General features: G+C 37.2%; 1 protein-coding gene across 9 annotated transcripts in view; it reads right to left on the bottom strand.

Moving 5' to 3' along the window:
• LOC111251117 (uncharacterized) overlaps positions 1 to 19,949 on the bottom strand; it is a 33,189-nt gene that overhangs the window by 3,526 nt on the left and 9,714 nt on the right. For 7 of the 9 annotated variants that reach the window (XM_086991519.1, XM_086991523.1, XM_086991520.1 and 4 more), the window contains 4 exons: positions 16,178 to 16,439; positions 8,203 to 8,350; positions 6,424 to 6,644; positions 181 to 467 (listed from right to left, as the gene is read on the bottom strand). In XM_086991519.1, coding sequence (XP_086847645.1) covers positions 181 to 467; positions 6,424 to 6,644; positions 8,203 to 8,350; positions 16,178 to 16,439 — 918 coding nt within the window. Of the gene's footprint in view, positions 1 to 84; positions 159 to 180; positions 468 to 6,423; positions 6,645 to 8,202; positions 8,351 to 16,177; positions 16,440 to 18,339; positions 18,700 to 19,949 lie in introns of those variants that run through there. The other 2 variants (XR_015329341.1, XM_086991525.1) reach the window with 2 other exon arrangements.

Here is a 19,949-nt window from a genome sequence, read left to right as displayed (position 1 = left end):
GTCGCTGTTTTCCAATGACAACGAATTCAATGCTAATAAAAACAATTAAGTGCATTTTTAGCCTAAGTATCTAGATCGACTTACTTTTGTAAATGAATCTAGCATTGGAATCACTTAGTGTATTAAAGGCTTGGATACAGGCACGCAACTTCAGTTACCTAAAAAGCAAAAAAGTCTTACTGCATGTCGATGGCATTGTTGAGTCTTGATGGTAGGTCTTTTGAGCTAAAAACACCCAAGAACATGTCAAAAAGGTTTGAGACGAAAAACAGATAGTTACTGTTAACACACCAACGAGCTATGCATCGAGATGTAAAGTATTTCTGCTCCATAAATACAATAGCTTTTCTAGAAGCAAGTTTATCTCGTAGCCAATCTTCTTGAAGACCAGGTAGTGTTGTCGCGTAAGAATTTGTCCGCATATGCTCGCGTAGACGATTGCCGTATACAGGATCGTAAGCAGTTCTCTTAAAAACAAAATACAGAATTGAGTTAAGAGAGAGCGATCCCAAGTGAAATCATTCGGCTTTAATTCTTCTATCGGCCAGAGTCAACCTTGCCACTTCAACAATTTTATTTCTATTTTTTTGTTTAATATATTTAAACTCTTTTTATCCAGTATACAGAAACACACGGGGAGTTCAAAATAAGAGAAAATATTGCTTATGCGAGTTTATGCCGCTACCCGTAAAGCCGATGTTACGTAAGGCTAAAAAAGTTTGTTTGGTTGAAACCCTTTTTCCAGCCGTTTTTGCATATAGCAGTTTTGTTTCAATGTTTCTAACGACTCAAAATTCTTAAAAAGAGCGCCTCTTTTAAATTTAAATTAGTATATAAGTAAAAAAGAAGGGTAACTTGTAGGTGCTTTTGCTTTGTACAATGCTTTCTAGGTGACATTTATTAAATACTCGGCAGAAAAAACTGAATACAATAGGAGTGCTTTATTGGAAAAATTCACTATTGTTAGCTGCATCGAAGATATCGAAGAAAAGTGTAAATTATATTTTTCCGTTGAACTCGATTCCGATTTGTTTTCGAAAAATACAAACAGAAAATGATTATATAGTCGTCTTTTAAGCTTATCTTCCTTTCAAACCTGTGATTAAATATTTTTACAGTTAAAACTTTTGAATAGATGGTTTATCGATGCGATAATATATGATACTAATATAGAATACAGCATGACAGCCTTAACAAGACGAAGTGGATCAGGTTTATAATAAAATACTATATGAAAACGAAATTGAAAATTTTAGTTGCAATTAAAAATATGTACTACTTTAACTGTGAATTTTAATACAGGTGTGTGTTAAGTAAGGTGTATTTTAATTCCTAATTCGTTTTTTCGACAGAAATGTGTGATCTTAAACTATGTACCTTATCAACGTTCTCAGAGGAAGACAAGAAGAGTACGCGTGCCCGATAAAATCAAAACTCTTTACTGAGGTATGCGATGTACTTTTTTTTTCTGACAATTTTATTCCTCCTGTAGTAATTCATAGTATGCTCATCGTTGCAGACGCCTTCAATGTGAGTAAAAGATCGGTGAAGTAGATTGGACAACATCTACATAACAATTGTCTTTCAGCAAGAGTCAACGGAACTTAAATTGATGTTAGTTAATGCCTCTCTCAAGGTTCTTACTTTGCGCTACTTTATTTTGGATATATGTTCTAGAAAACCCGTTCCAAACGGTGTAAGAACTTAAGTTCTGGAAAACGGGAAGCAGCCTTAAGAAGTTTTTGATTTGCTGCAGCAAATTTGCCGCTAAAATTCAAACATGGATTTCGTTTACTTTCCTAATCTTTTTTTTCTTCTGCGTTGGCCAGAAAGCACACGTACATACACGCTGCTTCTTAGGAAACCGAATTTAGCTATCCAGCTAGTTTTGGTGAACTAACTGGTGTCTTCCCATTCAACGAGAATCAAATTTCCGACGCGAGCGTTGTTTTGTTGGCATTTTGTATTTTTCTTTCTTTATCGTCAATTACATTATCGGTTCCCTCTTGGAGCAACAACAATTGAAATTCATACTATATAAAAACTTTAATTTACATGGTTAATTACGTGGACAATAGCCTGATCCCCTTGCTCTTCAAGTATGAAAATCGAAAATTTGTCGTTTTAAGCTTCTTGGTTCGTTGAACAGTTGCTAACAATACTGAACACTCTCGCACATTTAGGACTCGACACGGTTAGCACAAAGGTAACCTTTAGGACCATTGCCTGTAGTGAACTTAAGCTATTATTGACTGCAGCAATATCAGGTTCGACAAGCACTATTGCCTGAGATAACCTCTCCGCCATCGCCATCTTCACCTTTGGTTCCTCATAATTTTTTGTACCTATGGATGCTTCGTTGAGGGCACCCTAGGACAGTCTTCGTCCTACACATGGATGTTTGCTCATTTGCACGTTTCAGAATCGACGAGCGTTTTTGATAAATCTCAAATTCCAGACCAGCTTTCTGCAAAAACAGTAAGTCTTTGAAAGATGCTAAAAATCTATCGTGAAAAACAGATGCAAAATGTAGCGATCGGCCTACCTTTGGTAAAGCCTTTGATAGGGAACGTTCGCTTTTAGTTGTTTAAGCTGTTTTAAAACCATTTTGATAACCGCTGCTTTTGGGTAAACCCCTTCGTGCGCTTTTTTAGAGTAGTTAGGCATTGCTTAAAACATTTATGTACGTCTATTTACCTGTCAGATAGAACGCCAGGTCGTGCCTGCTAGGCTGCAGTACGATCCAGTCGGATGACGCGACGAAATGTACCGTAAGCATAGCAGGCATGCTATTCCACAGTATAAGATGGTCACAGTTTAGGCCTTTTTATTTAAAATCTATATTGTAAGGAATGGGCAAATACCTTTTAGCGAAATTGGTTGACCTCTGTATACCTTCTATGTCTATACCGATATTAGAGATATAGCACCTAACAGATCACGACATACGAGAAAATCGTTACTTTCAGTAAGCTACATTGCAAACTTGCCCCCATGCGCGATTTTCTGCGGTTGACGACACGTATCATCCTTCAGTATGAGATTCAGCGCATGGGCCAGGCATTTTTCTTGAGATCCGTGCTTCGCGCCAGGCCTTCTATGACGAAAGCCTCGTTCGTATGAGTGCCACAATAGAAATCGAGGGTATACCATAGAAGCTTATAGTGACCCCAATCGTTTTTTGTTACTTGTCTGCAGTTCTCTTTCTAGTAGTCGTTCTTAGTTCGGAAAGTGGAACTTGTACGTATGTAGTCTAGCTCAGCGTAAACGCTTTTCGAGAGAACCGGAAAAGTAGACGAGCTTGATGTCAAATTTTTTCCGGCAAGTGCGGTGCAGCCAAGCAGCAGATCACCGGCACCAAAAAAAATACTGCTGGCTATTTCTACCAGCAAGTTATTATTTAGTAAAACTCTTAGATGTAATCGAGGGTAATTCCAACTCCACACATAGTCACTTATGTAACGCACACAGATTTCTCAATGAATAAATTATTCAACAGTGTTTTTGCCTTACATCCGTTCGAAGTACCAAACGCGTTATTCTTTCCTCATGATTGCGAAGGGCATTCATGTGAATATTTAGCATAATTTTCTCTATTGTATAAGTATTATATATTGTGTTGTACATTATTGTGCAGATTTGTTTATCAAATTCCGATCCTAACGGAATAATTGTAACATACTGAACAGATTCCTGTAAAAGCTTTCTTTGTACATCTTTGTAGCTTTTTTTAAATCGCACGGTTGTTACCTCGACTGGCGGTATTACCAAAATTGTAGTATAATGAGAATCATGAAGACAATTAATTTCAATACTTCAACTGTATCAAGCCTAAACCTGTTTCTACAGGCTGCATGTTCGTCCTCTAAATTTTGGTGATCACGTGATTACTGTCCGCAAAGCGCGCAACTCGCTCTCCCATATAGGAGATTTGTACATTTGTGCAATAACTAAAATCGAAAAAACAGTTTTTGGTTTTGTTGAAATCTATATGAATTCTCTTCCTTTTATTGTAATTCAGTGTTTTTTTTCACAAGCCAGTTCGAGTCAATTTTTTTTTTAGTTTGGTTTACGCGTCTTTTTTTAATTTTCTAAAAGCTCTTCATAGTCTCCCATTTTACCTACCGCAAAATCGTGATGCATCTTTTCTAAAGTTTATGTAGAAGACGCAATTTTCATGCAGAAAGCTTACGCCCATTTTTATTCATACACATTAAAATAGTAATCGCTGGTCTGTTAAAACATCAGGTTTGAGCGTACAAGCCACCACGACCGCTATACATTCAATCTATCTTACACGACGGAAATCACCCAAGAATTCCTTTTTGTTTTAACTTCAAAGTAATTAGCTGTTTAGTGTGGTCACCAAAAACGCAAAATCTTAGATCAAAAGTGAGGACCCGCGTTTTGAGCGCTTCATTTGAGGGAGGAGCCCATGGGAAGATCAGGAAAAGAAATCACGATCTTTTTATGTTTGCTTGCTGAAAACTACGGTTTCAACTGCCAAGCACGTGTTGTCATCTGCAATAAATTATTTGCGCCTCTTATACCGAAGCCTTCTTAACTTTGCATTTTGTAACTTCAAATATTTGATTTATCGCAAAATGCGCAATTGTAAAACTGGCGTATATAGTAACACCCGCGACCACTTACTAATTTCATCGACATTGCCAACGGTAAAAATCTATACAGGTTTAGGTTCGTTTTTATATGCGATTCAACACTGATTAATTACAGATAATATTGCACTAATAATTATAGATAGTATTGCAAGGTGCAGGCTTCCAGCATTAAAAATTGCTTCAGCCGCATTCTCGGAAAACTGTCGTGCAACTGATTCATATCCGCCCGTCGGGCATCGTCAACTTATTACCACGCACTGAAAAGGAGTCTCACTTTCACCATCTTTTGGCTTCAATGGTAAAATAATAGGACTATCCAGACCTTTAGTATTTAATTCAGTGTGCGGTGATACCATGAAAACTAGTCTAGCTAGGAAAACTAGAAGCCCGTGATATGCCAATTATAAGGGGGTATTTCTACACGCTTTTTAAGAGTTTCAGGCGCACATATCAGTATGGACAACATATAATCAAAAAAAAACAGTTCGTTCATCGAATGCCCTTGATAAACGAATTATTTTCTTCCAGCTGTTTAAGCCAACGCGATAAGGGCTCAAAACAGCTCCAGGAAATTATTTTTAGGCGGACTGCTTTTACAGTTCTATTTACCATTCCAAAGGCAGGTATATATTCTCCTTGGCCTCGAGATCCGGTCGGATATACACGGGGTGGGTAACACAAGTTTCTGCAGCCGACGTACAGCATCCCACTACGATGCATTTAGCAAGAGGTGAGCTAATGACGGCTCTAATATGCGATAACAACTGCCTAAACCTTGTAAAGCTGACACCCATTAAGCGTCTTAAACCAATTCACCAATTAAGTGAGACATCGCCCTTTCTCCGCATGTTCAAAGTCAGACCTTTGTGTACATTTAGGGTTAAAAGAAAAGTTGTATGATTGACTTATTATTTTTGTTTTGCTTGCAAGTTCAATATTAACTTGTTTTGCAAAGGCGTAGACTCCTATGACAAATTCGTCAATGTCTGTCGCTTGAAGTCTACATCCAAATTACGCACGTTAAGTTACTTGATTGTTATCTTACTGGATAAATATTATGATATAGGTGAGATCCATAAACTAAATCGTAAAATGTAATACATCTGAAGTTAAGATTAGCGTTCAGTAAATATCTACAATTTATGTACGCATGTATGTAAGCTTTTGAAAGATAACTGAAAATTACATTCCAACGCATACAATGAAGCGTACCAGAACGCGTCGTTGTTTCATGTGAACAGCATGACTTCTTCTGCAGATATCATCGAGATAGGTTCCCTTACGAAATTTGAAATTAAGCTGATGATGGTATTATTCTTACTGTACTGTCAAAGTGCTCGGTGCAAATTAACCTGAGAGTATTTCCAATTTTAGATCGCCCAATGAAGTATAATCGGATGGCAGATTCTCACAGCAAGCTTCTTGTACACGAGCGCTTATGTCCATTTTTGCAAATGTTGATATAACTGAAATTCTTAACGCCTAAGTTCGCTTAACCCAACTTTAAGACGAAGGTCAGATCCACCTAAGCTTCTGTCTTATTAGAAGATCAGAATTTGTTAGAGAAAAAAATCACCTATCGTTAGGTCAAGCTGCAAATGATTAACTCTACTATATTGCTTTCAAATATGTTTTAAAGGTCTAACAAATACGTTGATTTATTTTCATTTTGAGCTCTTTCGCACCGAAAAATTTTTCGGTGCGAAAGAGCTCAAAATGAAACTTTTTTTAACTTTCTACGCGATTATACAAATATGGCTATGGCTTTCAAAAATAACCTAAACATATACCAAATACTTACATTAATCATGTTTTCCGCCGGTGTGTTAGCTGGGTATACAACAGTCATTTCAGGATGTTGAAGAACATCATAAAGAGATTTAAAGCGAAAAGTGGGTTGTATGACGATCAGGTTAGCACGCATCGTTCCCGCAAAAGAATTTGATAAGAGCATACAGCTGACTAACCAAAGAAGTGTTACAACGCGCTCGAACCAAAACGTTGACGGTTTCTCTGATGTAGCTATTAAATAGTTTAAACATAAAACGAAAATTGAATAAATAACCATTTTTTAATCTATAGTACATGTCCCTATAGATACACCTATTAAAACTTAGCAATTTTTGAGGAATAATTTCTAGATACAAATACGCAATGTAAACTAAGTTCATTAAGTAAGAGGTTTACAACGATTATCTAATAATCAAAACACATGTAGAATACATGATTTGCTTAAAAATATAAGTCAGAAAATACAAGGAAATGCTACACATATTTGGGAGTAATAAAAGGATAGAGCAAGTTGCGCCAATTTTCGTTAAACACTTTATATTTACACATGTTTACCTGTTTGCTTATTACAAATAAATTCCAAAAATAATAATATTAGACTGGTACAAGCAAATCTGGTGAACGTTGAAATCCGATCACTTTTAAACCACGCGGTCCTAGCCGACGAAACTAGACCAGTAAATACTCTAGCCTTTTAGAAAATTATTGTGGAATCCGGTTGAGCCTAGTTTAGAAAAAGTGAGTGTACAAAAAAGACATTTCGTAATCTCGAAAATAAACGTTTAGTAATAAAACTGAACAAACGTTTAGAAATAAAACTGGTGATCCTAGAAGGCCATAAAGCTGCGAAAATTCATCGAAAATTGGTGATGACATTTGGCAAGGGAACCTTAACCGAAAGCATAGTACTTGAATCTAGAATGGAGATTGGAATAGTGAAGACCAGCGAACCTAAGGAGCAAGAACGAATCGCCACGATCGACGGGGCTTTTTAAGAAAACAGCGTGGGGCCCAATGGCTCTGTCGGCCAAAACTGGCATTCCACATATAACGTAATATAGAATTTTAACTTTAATGCTGAATATGCGAAAAAATAGGTGACCCGTGAATTATTTCTAGGCCAGTTGGAAATGCGTGTGGTGTATTCAATGTGCATAATGCAGATTTAATTCAACACGAAACCCACCGCAGTATATGGTCGTCATAGACGACATAACTTAATTGCTACTGCCAGTCGGAGACAGACTAGGTGAGTTCGGTGGAAGTGTCGTGTGGAGTCGGTAGTATTTCTAATGGACATCAGCTACCTCTGCCATTATGAGATACTAGTAAAATAATGCAGATCGCTCTTCCCAGTTTTTCATTTCTCGAAAGTCATAGACCGTTGGCACGGTAACCGAACATAAGTAACATTTGCTTAAACTTGTTTTAAGTCAGCGTGATTGGAAACTTTTGTATCCTAAAGTGGGCGATTTATTTCAAGAAACCATAGATGTATAAATTACATGTGGGAACGTAAATGGTAAATATATGGCTACCTGAAAGTTACCAGAGCACTAGACAGGTGTGGGAAAAATGAACGAGAGTATCTCCGACACATATTAAAATTTTATTTTAGCCCAATTAGTGTTCAAAGTACGCCGAACAAAACACTCGTGGGCTTAGTATTTGAATGGAAGAGTAAAATAGTTATTGATAGAAAAAAGAAAAATAAACTGAGTTGACTCAAAACGTTAGATTATCTTGCTCTGTAGTAGTAATATGTTAATAATATGTAACTTAGTCATACCTTCTTGAAGGAGAACAGCATATCCATTAAAAAGCCATTTGATAAGCGTATCAGCAATGGTTTTAGATCCACCCTGCCCCGTAACAAGCCGGTACCCAAGAAGAATTCCAACGATCGCTAGCAGGCACAGAAAAAGAAGTACCCAACTCTGTTGAAATAGGAAAACCATAGAAGCAGAAGGTGTAAAATAGGTAAGTAGTTAAAATGTTACCTTCAACCTAATTTTTTTCTGATTCTATAGGAAGTTTCTGATCATTTCTATAACTTAAAATGTGTGACCGGCGAGTCAGTAATAAGTAGCAATACAGCACAATCACCGCATTAGATGTAATAGTACTTTTCACTACGTCGATGTCTTTAGTAACGAGATACAAACGGGAAATTGCTTTTAGAAGCTTGAACCTTATACAGTAAATTTAATGTTTATAGAAAATCATTAGTTTTTGCTCATTATTTGCATTCATCACTATCGATACCAATTCGCAAATGTTAAATGTTTGTATCATCCCTAATTATTCGTTTATAGTGTAGTTATAACTGTTCCATAAAGTAGTGGTAATTTTCGTTATTAGTCAGTACCCAGTAGAAAATGCTGTGTGCTCTTTTGTGTGTGTAGTTTGTATAATCGTTCAAATTCTAACGGTAATATCAAGTATTCATACTTGCATTGGAAAATATTATAAGAAGCTAGGTAATAAAAAATATATTAGTATTTACAAAGGAGTTCAAAGTAGTATTCGAGGATACAATTAGTCTCTAATTATTTTAACATAATTAAGGAAACTCTTATTCCTTGTCTTCAACAGCAATGTATTCGACAAAAACGGCCTCAAAATTATTGCGTGGGCTGCGTGCTTGATTAGTCATTGCAGGTTTTAACAATAATCATTGCTGCTGAAACCCACGAGTGGTCCTGCTGGAAGCGGAGGGGCGCTAGATCCATGAGTTTCAGATGCCTATTAGAGTATTCGTAATTTCTAAAATAGCGAATTTGATTTTGTTAAGAAGAACATCTAAGTTGTCCAAAATTTTTTTTACTAATAAGACCAGATCTGATACTGAAGGAATCACTTATGTTTGTAAGCAGTGTAATGGCTTGATACTGCATTGAAATTTCAGACAAAAAGTTCCCAATTCCAAATTCTGAGTAACAAGCAGGTATGGGCAAAACCGTAATATACATTAGTCAGCATTCTCGTGGCATGAAGAGTATGGACTTCACAAGTTAACCTAGTTCTGAGCATTACGCCAAAAAACTCGTATCATTCAACTTACTCAGTCTTTGTCGATCTTCGAAATGATTCGCCCTGCTTATGGCTGCAGATCAAGGGGTCTGCAGAAACTACATTAAGCTCAACTTTTAACAAATAGCGTAATTGTATCTTCGGCGAACACGGGAAGTTGTGCACCTTGCGGCATTTTAGTGAACGTATTGAAGAAGAATAGGCTATCCATATCTTCCTGCGCAAGTCGCGGAAATCAGTTTCATTGAAAACAGATTCGCTGACTCGTGTCTTCTGCTATCAATGCATGCCTAGACCAAACCGATAGTTATGTTGTCGACTCTAAAGGCTGCTTTAATAATATATTGGTATAAACAATATTAAATCCCTTCCTTGAATTACAGTTTTTTTTTTATCTAAGTGGACTCTGATCTTTTGTTTTGATAACTTGATAAAGTTTGAGGATGTTTGGAAGGATGAAGTCATAAGCGACATGTTAATCAATAAGTCGTTGGATGGAATAATTGCGAAATAATTCCACCAAATCCAATTGAAAATTACTTATCATTCGTAAGAGATACAGTATCTTTAAGTCATAGACTTGACGGAATGTAAGCTTTGGAAGGCCGCTGGTCATGTTATATGCCGTGTAATAGTAGCGGCAAAAAGTGTAGGCTATATGTTTGTCGGTAATTTGTTCTGTTAGATTCAAGTTTCGAGCTACATTACTTAAAATTTCTCGAATTGAATTTGAAATATTTCCTCTGTTTCCGTAGCTTATTGTTTTGAATGTTGTATGGTTATATTTTATACTGAAGTTCGCAGACAGTACCCTAACCCTCTTCGTTAACAACATTTATTCTTATTCTTTACCTTCTTTAATGGGGTTGCCTTGGACAGCATGGATATGGCATCCCTTTCTAATAATTTAAGAGTCATTTAGCACTCTTAATAATTTCATTATCATGTAATTCTGTGTATTTGAATTAAACTGATTTAAACACTGATTGAAATTGAATCAAAAAAATGTTATTTTAGTAATCATCACTATGCATTGCTATGGGATTCAAAAACATCATCCGTGGTATACACGTTATTTTCTTTTGGCGTCGTGCAGTTTCGCTTAATTAATTTAACTTTTTTTTTCAACTAGGCACAGTATGTGAGTTCAATGAGACGAATACTCTGTAGTAATCTAAGAAATTTGTGGTGATCTCATTTTAGGATTGTCAGGATGAATATAGATATATATAATGTTACGGCGAAGAAATGAAATCGTGTAAAACCTCGGTTTCTAGCGGATATATTGTTAGTCTTTGATCAATGGACTGGTTCTTCATAGATTGGTGGCAGCGACAAAGCTCACGCTCGACCAGTTTTGCGGAGGCAATGAAACGAAACCCGGAAACCAGGCTTCTGGTCGAATGTGGAACATGAGGGACGAGACTGACAACGTGGGACCCATCGGCGTCTAGTTTTCGTTAGGAACAGTTAGAGTCTAGAACATCGCAAGAGGCTGGCCATTCTCGTGGTAACTGGTAACCAGAAAGAACGAAAAAAGAACTGAAGTGAAAAATGGAACGGGAAGATCGGCGGCAAAGAACTAGTGTCTGTAAGGCAGACTTCACGAGCAAAGAGAACATGTACTATACGAGGAGCAGCGACTATGTACCATACGAAGTAGTTAGATTCTACTGTGGAAAGCCCTTAAAAAGAAGGTATCAAGAATGTGCTTCGATGATGAACGGAAGTGCGAGAGAGACCGTTGGAAGGCTGTAGGAAGCTGCTGGTAGCCAAAGAGTGTACGAGGACATTAACACAACCAGTTACGACAAGCGTACCGCACTGGGGACCCGCAAATGTTGCGTGGATACAGCATGGCTAGTGGCGATAGCTAAATTGTATGGCACATAATTTAATAAATAGCCGCTAGTTCGAACGTAGTTAGAGCCTAGCTAATCGCTAGCCGGCATATTGTTAGACTCCGACCAACAAACTTCGCAAATATATATATATATAAACGAACCAGCGAACTCTGTGTCGCGCACTTTCAGCCTTTAATTGATTTAACTATTCTTTTTCGTTTCGTAGTTCGTCGAAAACGGTAGATTAAATGCTCATTAACAGTTATGCCGTTGCAGTTGCCCTGTTCCACTTTATCCATATATTGAAGAACAATCTAAAGCTTTGATTGGCGTACTAATTCTGCCTCTGACGTGTCAACAGGGGTAGAAGAGCTTAAATATTTTTTTATAATAAATATCTACGTATATTTTTAAAACACGTATATTGATATCTCACCTTTTTGTTTTCATAATGATTTGGATTTTTTTTACAAAAATCGAGTTAGCATTAGCCGCCTCAACCTTTCAGTTGACATTAGTAAAAATTTTTTCGGAAAGCCCCACAAAAGCAGCTCAAAACGCGTTTTCATCCAGTTGTTACATAAGTAGATACAATCAATAGAGTTTTCGCCATAAAAATCCAAAAATACTGATTTCGGGTACAGGAATGTGTCCTGCATTTTAATTTAATTTATCGAGATCCATAGATTTGCGATAGGAAAAACGTTTCCACATAAAACGATGTGATAAATTTCCACCCCTTCCGCTCAAGGGCATTTTTGATCCCAAAAATGAAATTTAGGAAAATTGAATTACATTTAAATTAAGCTTATCGGAATCTTTCTGATTAGTGTCGAAGACGACCCCAATGGATTCATTTTCATTTCAGTGTCACATCTGCGAGTAAGCGCTAACGAAGCGGTGACTCACGTAGGGAAAATGTTTTCGGTATTTTGGTATTTCAGTATTTCCCTCAGAAAACCTCTCGAAAGATGTTTTGGAAAAAAACCCTTTTTATTATATCCAATTGACGTTCATCAGAAAATCGCTCGAAAGACGGTTCAAACTTTTCTTGGAGCTTTTGCCACATAGGAGAGACATATGCCACAGGTGTTTTGCATTTTTTGCGCTTAAAGACCCATTTCAGCATCAAAATAGAGCCTCTCTGACCCCTTACAATTTTCTCGTTGTATATATATATATATATATATATATATATATAGCAGTCCATAAGAGACTAAATAGAAAATTAATAATGGAAAAAAATAAGAAGCGAAAATTCTGGCTTCTAAAGGCAAAAGTACGTGCCCAATCCCTGCAAACTTTCTCAAGTAAGAAATTAAGGGGCAAGAGATCGACTCAGGCTGTGCTTTTTAATGGATTGTTTTATGCCGGATGAAGTCTGGACCTGGACCTCTAATCTTGTAATCATTACCCATGTGTTTATATAAGGGTAATTGATTAATGCACGGAATATATTTCACAAGCCAGTTTCAAATCTAGTTATGCTAAACCAAGAGAAATGTTAGTCGCATATTAACAACATTAGGCCTATAAGTCGCCAAAATAGAGATAGCCTGTGTAAATTAGCATTATGCATTATGGGAGAGGGAGGTTTTTCCGGCAAAAAACACTCATCCAATCGACACGCTCCACATTACATGTAGATTGCGTTAGAATAATACTCTAGCTATGGAGAATCCGCTAAAAGCGAGCGCTCTCAGAAGATTACATAAATACAGTTAATTACATATGAGAGATGATCCTGCTTACCACGCTTCGGGCCTGATTTGCCATAAATATTAAAAAATGAATTATCAAATGTTACACCAGGCCGAACCTAAATTTTAGCTCAAATTTGCACCAACAGTTCTGTTGGAATCTCCCATTAACTTCGTGGTTTCGTTGGAATGAATCCATGAACGGACCCAGAACATGCGTCGTGCTGTTTGAAACCACTGAGCTAGACTTCAAAATTTCCAGTACGCAACCACTTACGCTGAATGAAACTCTAGCTACAGAACTGTTTGATGTACCTAAAATCTTTAATTAGTACTCATTCATAATTTCCAGCAATGCTACCCAATACCTTCGTATTCGCGAGTATTATTCTTATACTGTGACTTGATATAGTACGATACACGAGTTGCAAGACTCTTCCTTCTAATCTAAATTAAATATTTTCTAATATACTGTGTCATTATGCTGCCCTCTAGCTATTCCAGTAGCAATAATAATAATTCTGTCTATTCAGAGTGGTGTGTTTTCCCTGTATTTGGAGGACTGCCGCATCGAACTCATCCATAAAGGATAAAGTTGTGCTAGGTAGATCCCCATTGTTTTCACCCATTTGGAAAAACAGCGGATCCTCTTAAATTGATAGGAGTATTCCTGTCTAGGTTTGACGTATTAATTAAAAGTAATAAAAATTCCTTATAAAATTGAGTTCGTTACCCTTAGTGTACCCCTCAAAATCGCTCCACAAAAACAACTAGGGTCAGGTTTGTTTTTCTGCCACATTTGATTATTGCGTATAATTAGACTAGTTTCTCAATCACCTGTACAAAATTTGTGCGCGTACAATATCATTGATCAGCTTGCGATTTTCTATTTTTGCGTTTAATTGCCGATAGCGCATTAGTATAAAGAGTTCGATGTTAGCCTATAGAAATATAACTGATAGAATCATTCTGGAAAGTTTCCATACTGCTACGCTCATGTCGATACATTTTACGTTACAAACGGACTCTGGAATCGAGATCTGATATATATATATATATATATATATATGTTCTGCAGAAATTGCAACAGAATCAAAATTCGTGGTCGTTTGCGTCGCGTATCAAAACGGCTCCTATAGGAGAAAAAATCGCTACAAAAGCTGTGCCCTCAGGCAGCCACCAAACAAACTTTAGAAACTGAGACAAGAAATACAGAGGAACACAGGAGGTTAGTGTTTTTTTATGTGGAACTTTTCAGCCCAACAATAAAAATATACCATATCGCTTGATCCAGGCCCTCAAGAGACATTAATTTTTCCAACTTTTTTAAATGGAATTAAACATGTTGTTAATCAAATTTGCGAAATCGGGAAGACGGTTGCATTATTAAATAACTGAGAGAATCAATTTCCCCTTGTCAACGCAACTGCGAAAAATTATTCCAATGTACGCATGTTATAACATATCTAAGGCTTTTAGTATTTAGTATACATTTATTGAAAGCCTTAGGTGGCGGATTTTGTGACACACAAATCGATTCGGCGTGAACAAATTGAACTAATTAAACATTGGCTCCTCTGTATTAACTACTTCCAAATTCCACGCCATCGTTGTGCTTTGGCCAGAGAATCCCAATAATCGTTACTTCGCTACAGCGAAGGGGAATACAGCGGGCCGCCAACCCGACAAAAAGCACCTCCACCGATTTTAACGTTATGTGTGAGGCTCGTTGTCACTCAAACGTACTTCTCTCCGAAAGCGAAACAGGCAACTTCTGATACATGCGTAACAAGATAAAATTGTCCAACATACAATTTTTTGCGGAACAAGACTACTTATACAGAAAAAATGCGTTTGTTGGATAATCATTCCGAAAAACAAACATAAAACAAACATCACTACAATACCCTTTGCTAGATTGCTTGAGTTGGAGTGAATGAAAAATCCCGCGCTTCCCCAAAGTTCATACAACCCGAAGCTAATCATTTAAGAAGCAGTGTACCACAGAATGAGTCCTCTACCGTCAGCCCCCTACGCATTGTCTATTTTTACAAATCTATATTATGGATTTTCTGGACTACATGAAACGTCGCCTACAAAGTATGCATCGGCTCGAATTCCGTAATATAGTTAAAATTTTTGAGGTACTCAAACGGGTTAATCCATAAATTCGTTACCTAACTAAAGTCAAAAAGTCAACTGCGAACCTTCCAAACGCCCGCATTATTATTTACCCCGACATGTGACCAGTGGGAACCCCTGCAAGCATACATAACGCCCAATCAGTTAACGGGGTCGGACAACCGTTGGCCCATTGTGGCCCAGATTATGAGAGCCAACTGCCAGATTATGAGGATCGTCCCGACGAGTTTTCCAGCTAAAAAAGAGGTGATTTAATTGCGGGTCCGCCGGGTTAATAAAACATCGTTTTGACTTTTCCACCAAATCATTCTCAAAACGAAATTGCAAAAAAAATTGATATGTATATATACGATCGAACAGTTTTAATGACCTCTGAGAATCAAAATCAATATGCCAACCAACATATAAAATATTTGAGCTCGTGCTCAATATGTACAAGTATTTGTTAACAAAAAATTTAAAAAAAATAAAAATTTAATCCTTATATATAAAAACATAAACACATAAACTCATCGTATGTTCATTTAGCTTAAGATGCGCCACTACTTCACGTAGAAAAACGTAACATGAAAAACCTTTAAAGCTTGGTGACGTTCCTGGAACAATCAGCCTTCATTTAATGTGGTATGTGTACACGTTCCTTATGACAAAGTACCAGAATTAACCTTAAGCAGAAACAGAATTAGTCGACTACATCAGTCATAACGTCTATTCAAAATCGGCCATTTGATTCGTGTACGTTCTTCAAATACAGAGTGAGTCAACTAATTCTAAGAAAGCTTTTTATTGACGTAGAGAAATGTACCAAAGGCCAATGCGTCATGAATAACATAAATCCAGATTTGATCGAACACTCTGGCGAACAACTGAGTAAAGTGATGAGATAATTGCAACAAGGTAGCGGGTGAGGTGAGACAGGGTAATTGCAACGGAGTAACCGTTAATGTGTGATATAGATCTAGTTTTTGTTAATCTAAGTGAATGAGAGATTTATTAATCATATATAATGTCATCAGATGTTGGATTTTAATTTTCTGATACTAACGAGGCTATCAAACGCATCCGTAAATGAAGTGGGTGCTTGCACGTAGTCGTTTTTCATCCCGGAAATGATACCGAATGCAGTGAAAGAGTCAGACGACCGTGCCATGTCGTGCAGTAAGTCATTCATTCTGGGGTGAACCGGAAATGGCCCTGCTGCTACATCTGCTTTTCCCGCAAGCACTGTAGCTAACATTCCTGTTAGGCGGCCCGTTTCCTCTTCAACCATGCCGTAGGCTTTGTCCAGCGGTGGTACAATGCTGTACCTACGTAGGAGAGAGAAAGCGTTATTACTTCAAATCATTGCTTTGATACTGTCTGTAACAAAAAGATTGAAAGACTTTTCCGAACCATTTTGAACGATGGGGTTCAAAGAAGGGAAATAAGTTTGTAAGAGACGCATAGTATAGGAACACTTTAATCCCAGAGGATGTCACAGCAGTCATTTCTTGCTGGGTTCCATAACACATATTCCCAAAGATTAAGAGCATTTGATTGTAGATTACTTATGCCTATGTAGTTGAATTCTTTCCTCAAGCAGTGATATTAGGTTGAGTAAAAACAGATGGAGCTAGCGACGGATCGCCTAATCGTGTATCATTGAGACTTCTTAGGATGATTGTTTTGATCACCGGGCACGTACAGTAAGCATTATCAGTAAGTTTAGATTGAATCGGTTTAAAATCGGAGATTCGAACAAGAACAACAAATCACGTTCCAGGCGGCCACAAAAAAATGAACTGTGACGAACTGCAGGCACTCCTAAAAAGAAATGCGCTGCACTAGACCTAACAGCTCTTTTTCCAGCTAGGGGTAACCCAAATAACTGTTGTAAATTGTTTGCATGCACTAAAAAATATTGAAAAGGAAGGGAAGTGGACTTCCATAGGCTCAGTTGGAATAATAAAAAGAACCGTCTGCGAGTAAGTTGTTCATTGCTTGTACAGGAAAGAAAGTAATTTTGATACCATTTTTTCGGTGCCCCTAAACGTGAAAAGGGCTAGTTAAACCCCTCCAGTTTGAGAACACTAAGAAACATATTTAAAAGCTGCACCTCTATATATGATAGCTTGAGAAAGAAGTATTACGCTATGAGCATTTTAAAGCTTAGGGAAAAAAACACGGAAGACAGTTACGCAAAGCAAGGCATCCGTCTGAGTAATGAGAATAGCAGAAAAGCGTCTTGGGGTAAAAAAGAGGGCAATGGAAGTGTTTCATGACAACGCTGCACCGCGTAACTATTTTAGTAACCCAACGAACACCAACGGCACTGTAACAGGAAACTCTACTCCACTCGGGGCGCAGCATGAACACCGCTCCAACAACAACAACAACCAAAGCGACACATCTGGAACGGTGAACAGTATAGAACAGAGGTGGAAGTCCGTACATATCAGCCACCAAAAAGATAGGAAAAAGTAATAAAAAGCAAACGATGTTACTTCGGCTAAAAGGTGTGTACTTTCTCAAAGTCGAAACGAAATAAAATGACTGAAAAGAAAAAACGGAATTTTCTACTCTAGCCTAACAAAACGATTTCGGGCGTAAAGCTTGAGCCAGTTATAGGTAATCGAATAGAGTCAAAATTTAGCTTACATTGAATACTAGCAGTTTCGTTGAAACAGCTGAAATAATAGCAGCTGAATAGAAGCAAGTTTCGAATAAACGCCACAATATTAAAAAAATTAGGAATTTGTGTGCCATGTGAAATTATTGAATCATTGCATTTGCTGAGGTTAATTAAAGGTTACGTTTTATAAAATGCTTTTATTTTCCTAACATGTAGTTTTGTACCTTTTAATGACCAACAAAATCAAATGACATCCTTGATTTCCTAAAATTAAGTGTCGATAATACCGGCGATATATAACAAAATAACACGTCACTCTTTTCAAACTTCCGCACTCTATATTAAAAAAAAAATAACTTTATGTTGAAAAAGCAACTTCCGATAGAGGGAATTCCATTAATTTAACTTTAACGGCGATTTATCTCTTAATAATTTGTAAACGCTTAATAATAATCCTTCTCTAGAAGCCTACATACTAAATCATGTTTCAGTACTTTGTTTATAATAATGTGCTATTAAAGTTTGAAGTGATCGGAAGGTTCTTTTTCTCATCGTGCTAAAAACTTAACACCAATACCTTCTGTAGACATATTTACCGTAGCGAGGCTTACGAAATTTAGTGTGCGAAACCTTAACAGTAGGACATGACGGCCCAAAATGAGCTGTATCGTCCAGGGCACTTCCTTTTCTTTCTGGCATTTCTATACTGTTAACTTTATTTTCAATTTAACTACCGCTATTGAAATTTTCCGGTGACAGTGAGGTCAAAGTCGCTTTCATTGAGTCAACAAGTCCACATTAGCGACCACCACTTAAGAAGACAAGAGAGTCGAAAATGATCAGGTTTTCACTATGATGATGATGATGATGATGATGATCACTATGATCCTCACCATCTCTAAGCTTTTTAAAAAAAAACATGTTACCTTCCTTCTATGCCACGAAACTAAATGTTTAGAGTGCTACGGCCAGCACTGCCATTAGGTATTCCATTGGGTGGCTAGCTTTCAAGACAAAATAAAGTGTGTCTATGCTCAGATTTGAATATAGACCACATAAATGTATAAAATGCCCGATGATTACACTTTTCTTGAGGGAATGAGAAACGCCACAAGAAGTTCGAGCTGGGCATTTTGAGACTAGTTAGAGACACATGATGAGAGCCTGCAGTGAATTCGACTATAAGTTTCTATGAATACGTTGTGTGTATGTTTGTATTGATAGCCTGAGCCTATATGCGGATATAAGGCATGCCTGAATCTGCCTTACTAGCTGCGGTATTAAAAATGACATGAATCGCCTTTTAGGTATTCCCCCTTCAGCAATAGGTTCACGGATTGTGAAAGATATCTTTAAACTGCATGCTGGTCCAAATCAATGACCTATCCGTGATTCGAGCAGATAGAAAATTTGTCGTTTATGGAAAAAATGAAGGTGGTAGAAAAAAAACGGAAGAAACTAAGGTAGTAGCTCTGGCAGTTCAATAGTCAACAGTGCTGCATTTATTAAGAGCTCAACTGCATATGAGGGTATAGACCTTGTTTTAGACAAAGAGAAACAATATCAACAATAGTATCAGTATTCAGGAAAGGAAAGCAAACTGCAGTCACTAGTAGTTACTAGGAACCGCAAAAAACAATCTGTTGAACAGTAAAGCGCAATCGCGGACTCCAACCGAGGCGAGAAAGAAAAAAATAAATGCAGAATGAACCGGCAGTCAAAATAACGTTACCGAAATAGGTAAAAAATACGAAAGCTGACGTAAATGTTATTTCCATAAAATTCGTGTGACATCTACATAATATAGTCGGTGACTCTGCTTATGTATTTTGTGTATCTGCCGGACAGGCTAAGCCAGAAAGTCGTTGACCAAGGGAAGTAAATGACTCAAAGAGCACTAGTGTCTTGAAAGAAAAGATAAAAGGTTTGTCTCATTCGCAGTGTTCGGTCTAGAGCTACCGCCTGGCGTAAGTCAGTTGCCAGTGCACGCCGTGTCGTAATCATTATTTGCCTACCTATGTATTAAAATTATCGTGTTGAGCATAATCATCCTAATGATAATAAGAATCATCAAGATTTTCCTTCGGATTTTTATATCAACAACCTATATTACTTTTTACTTCACTATGTTACTTAAACAATCTTAAGTTAATACACTGAATACATATACTTAAATAAATCTAAAATTCGCTCTAATAAACATGAA

The sequence above is a fragment of the Varroa destructor genome, unplaced genomic scaffold, assembly GCF_002443255.2.
Source record: "Varroa destructor unplaced genomic scaffold, Vdes_3.0 BEIS01000005.1, whole genome shotgun sequence".
Taxonomy (NCBI): domain Eukaryota; kingdom Metazoa; phylum Arthropoda; class Arachnida; order Mesostigmata; family Varroidae; genus Varroa; species Varroa destructor.
This window is presented reverse-complemented; position numbering and strand designations above follow the sequence as displayed.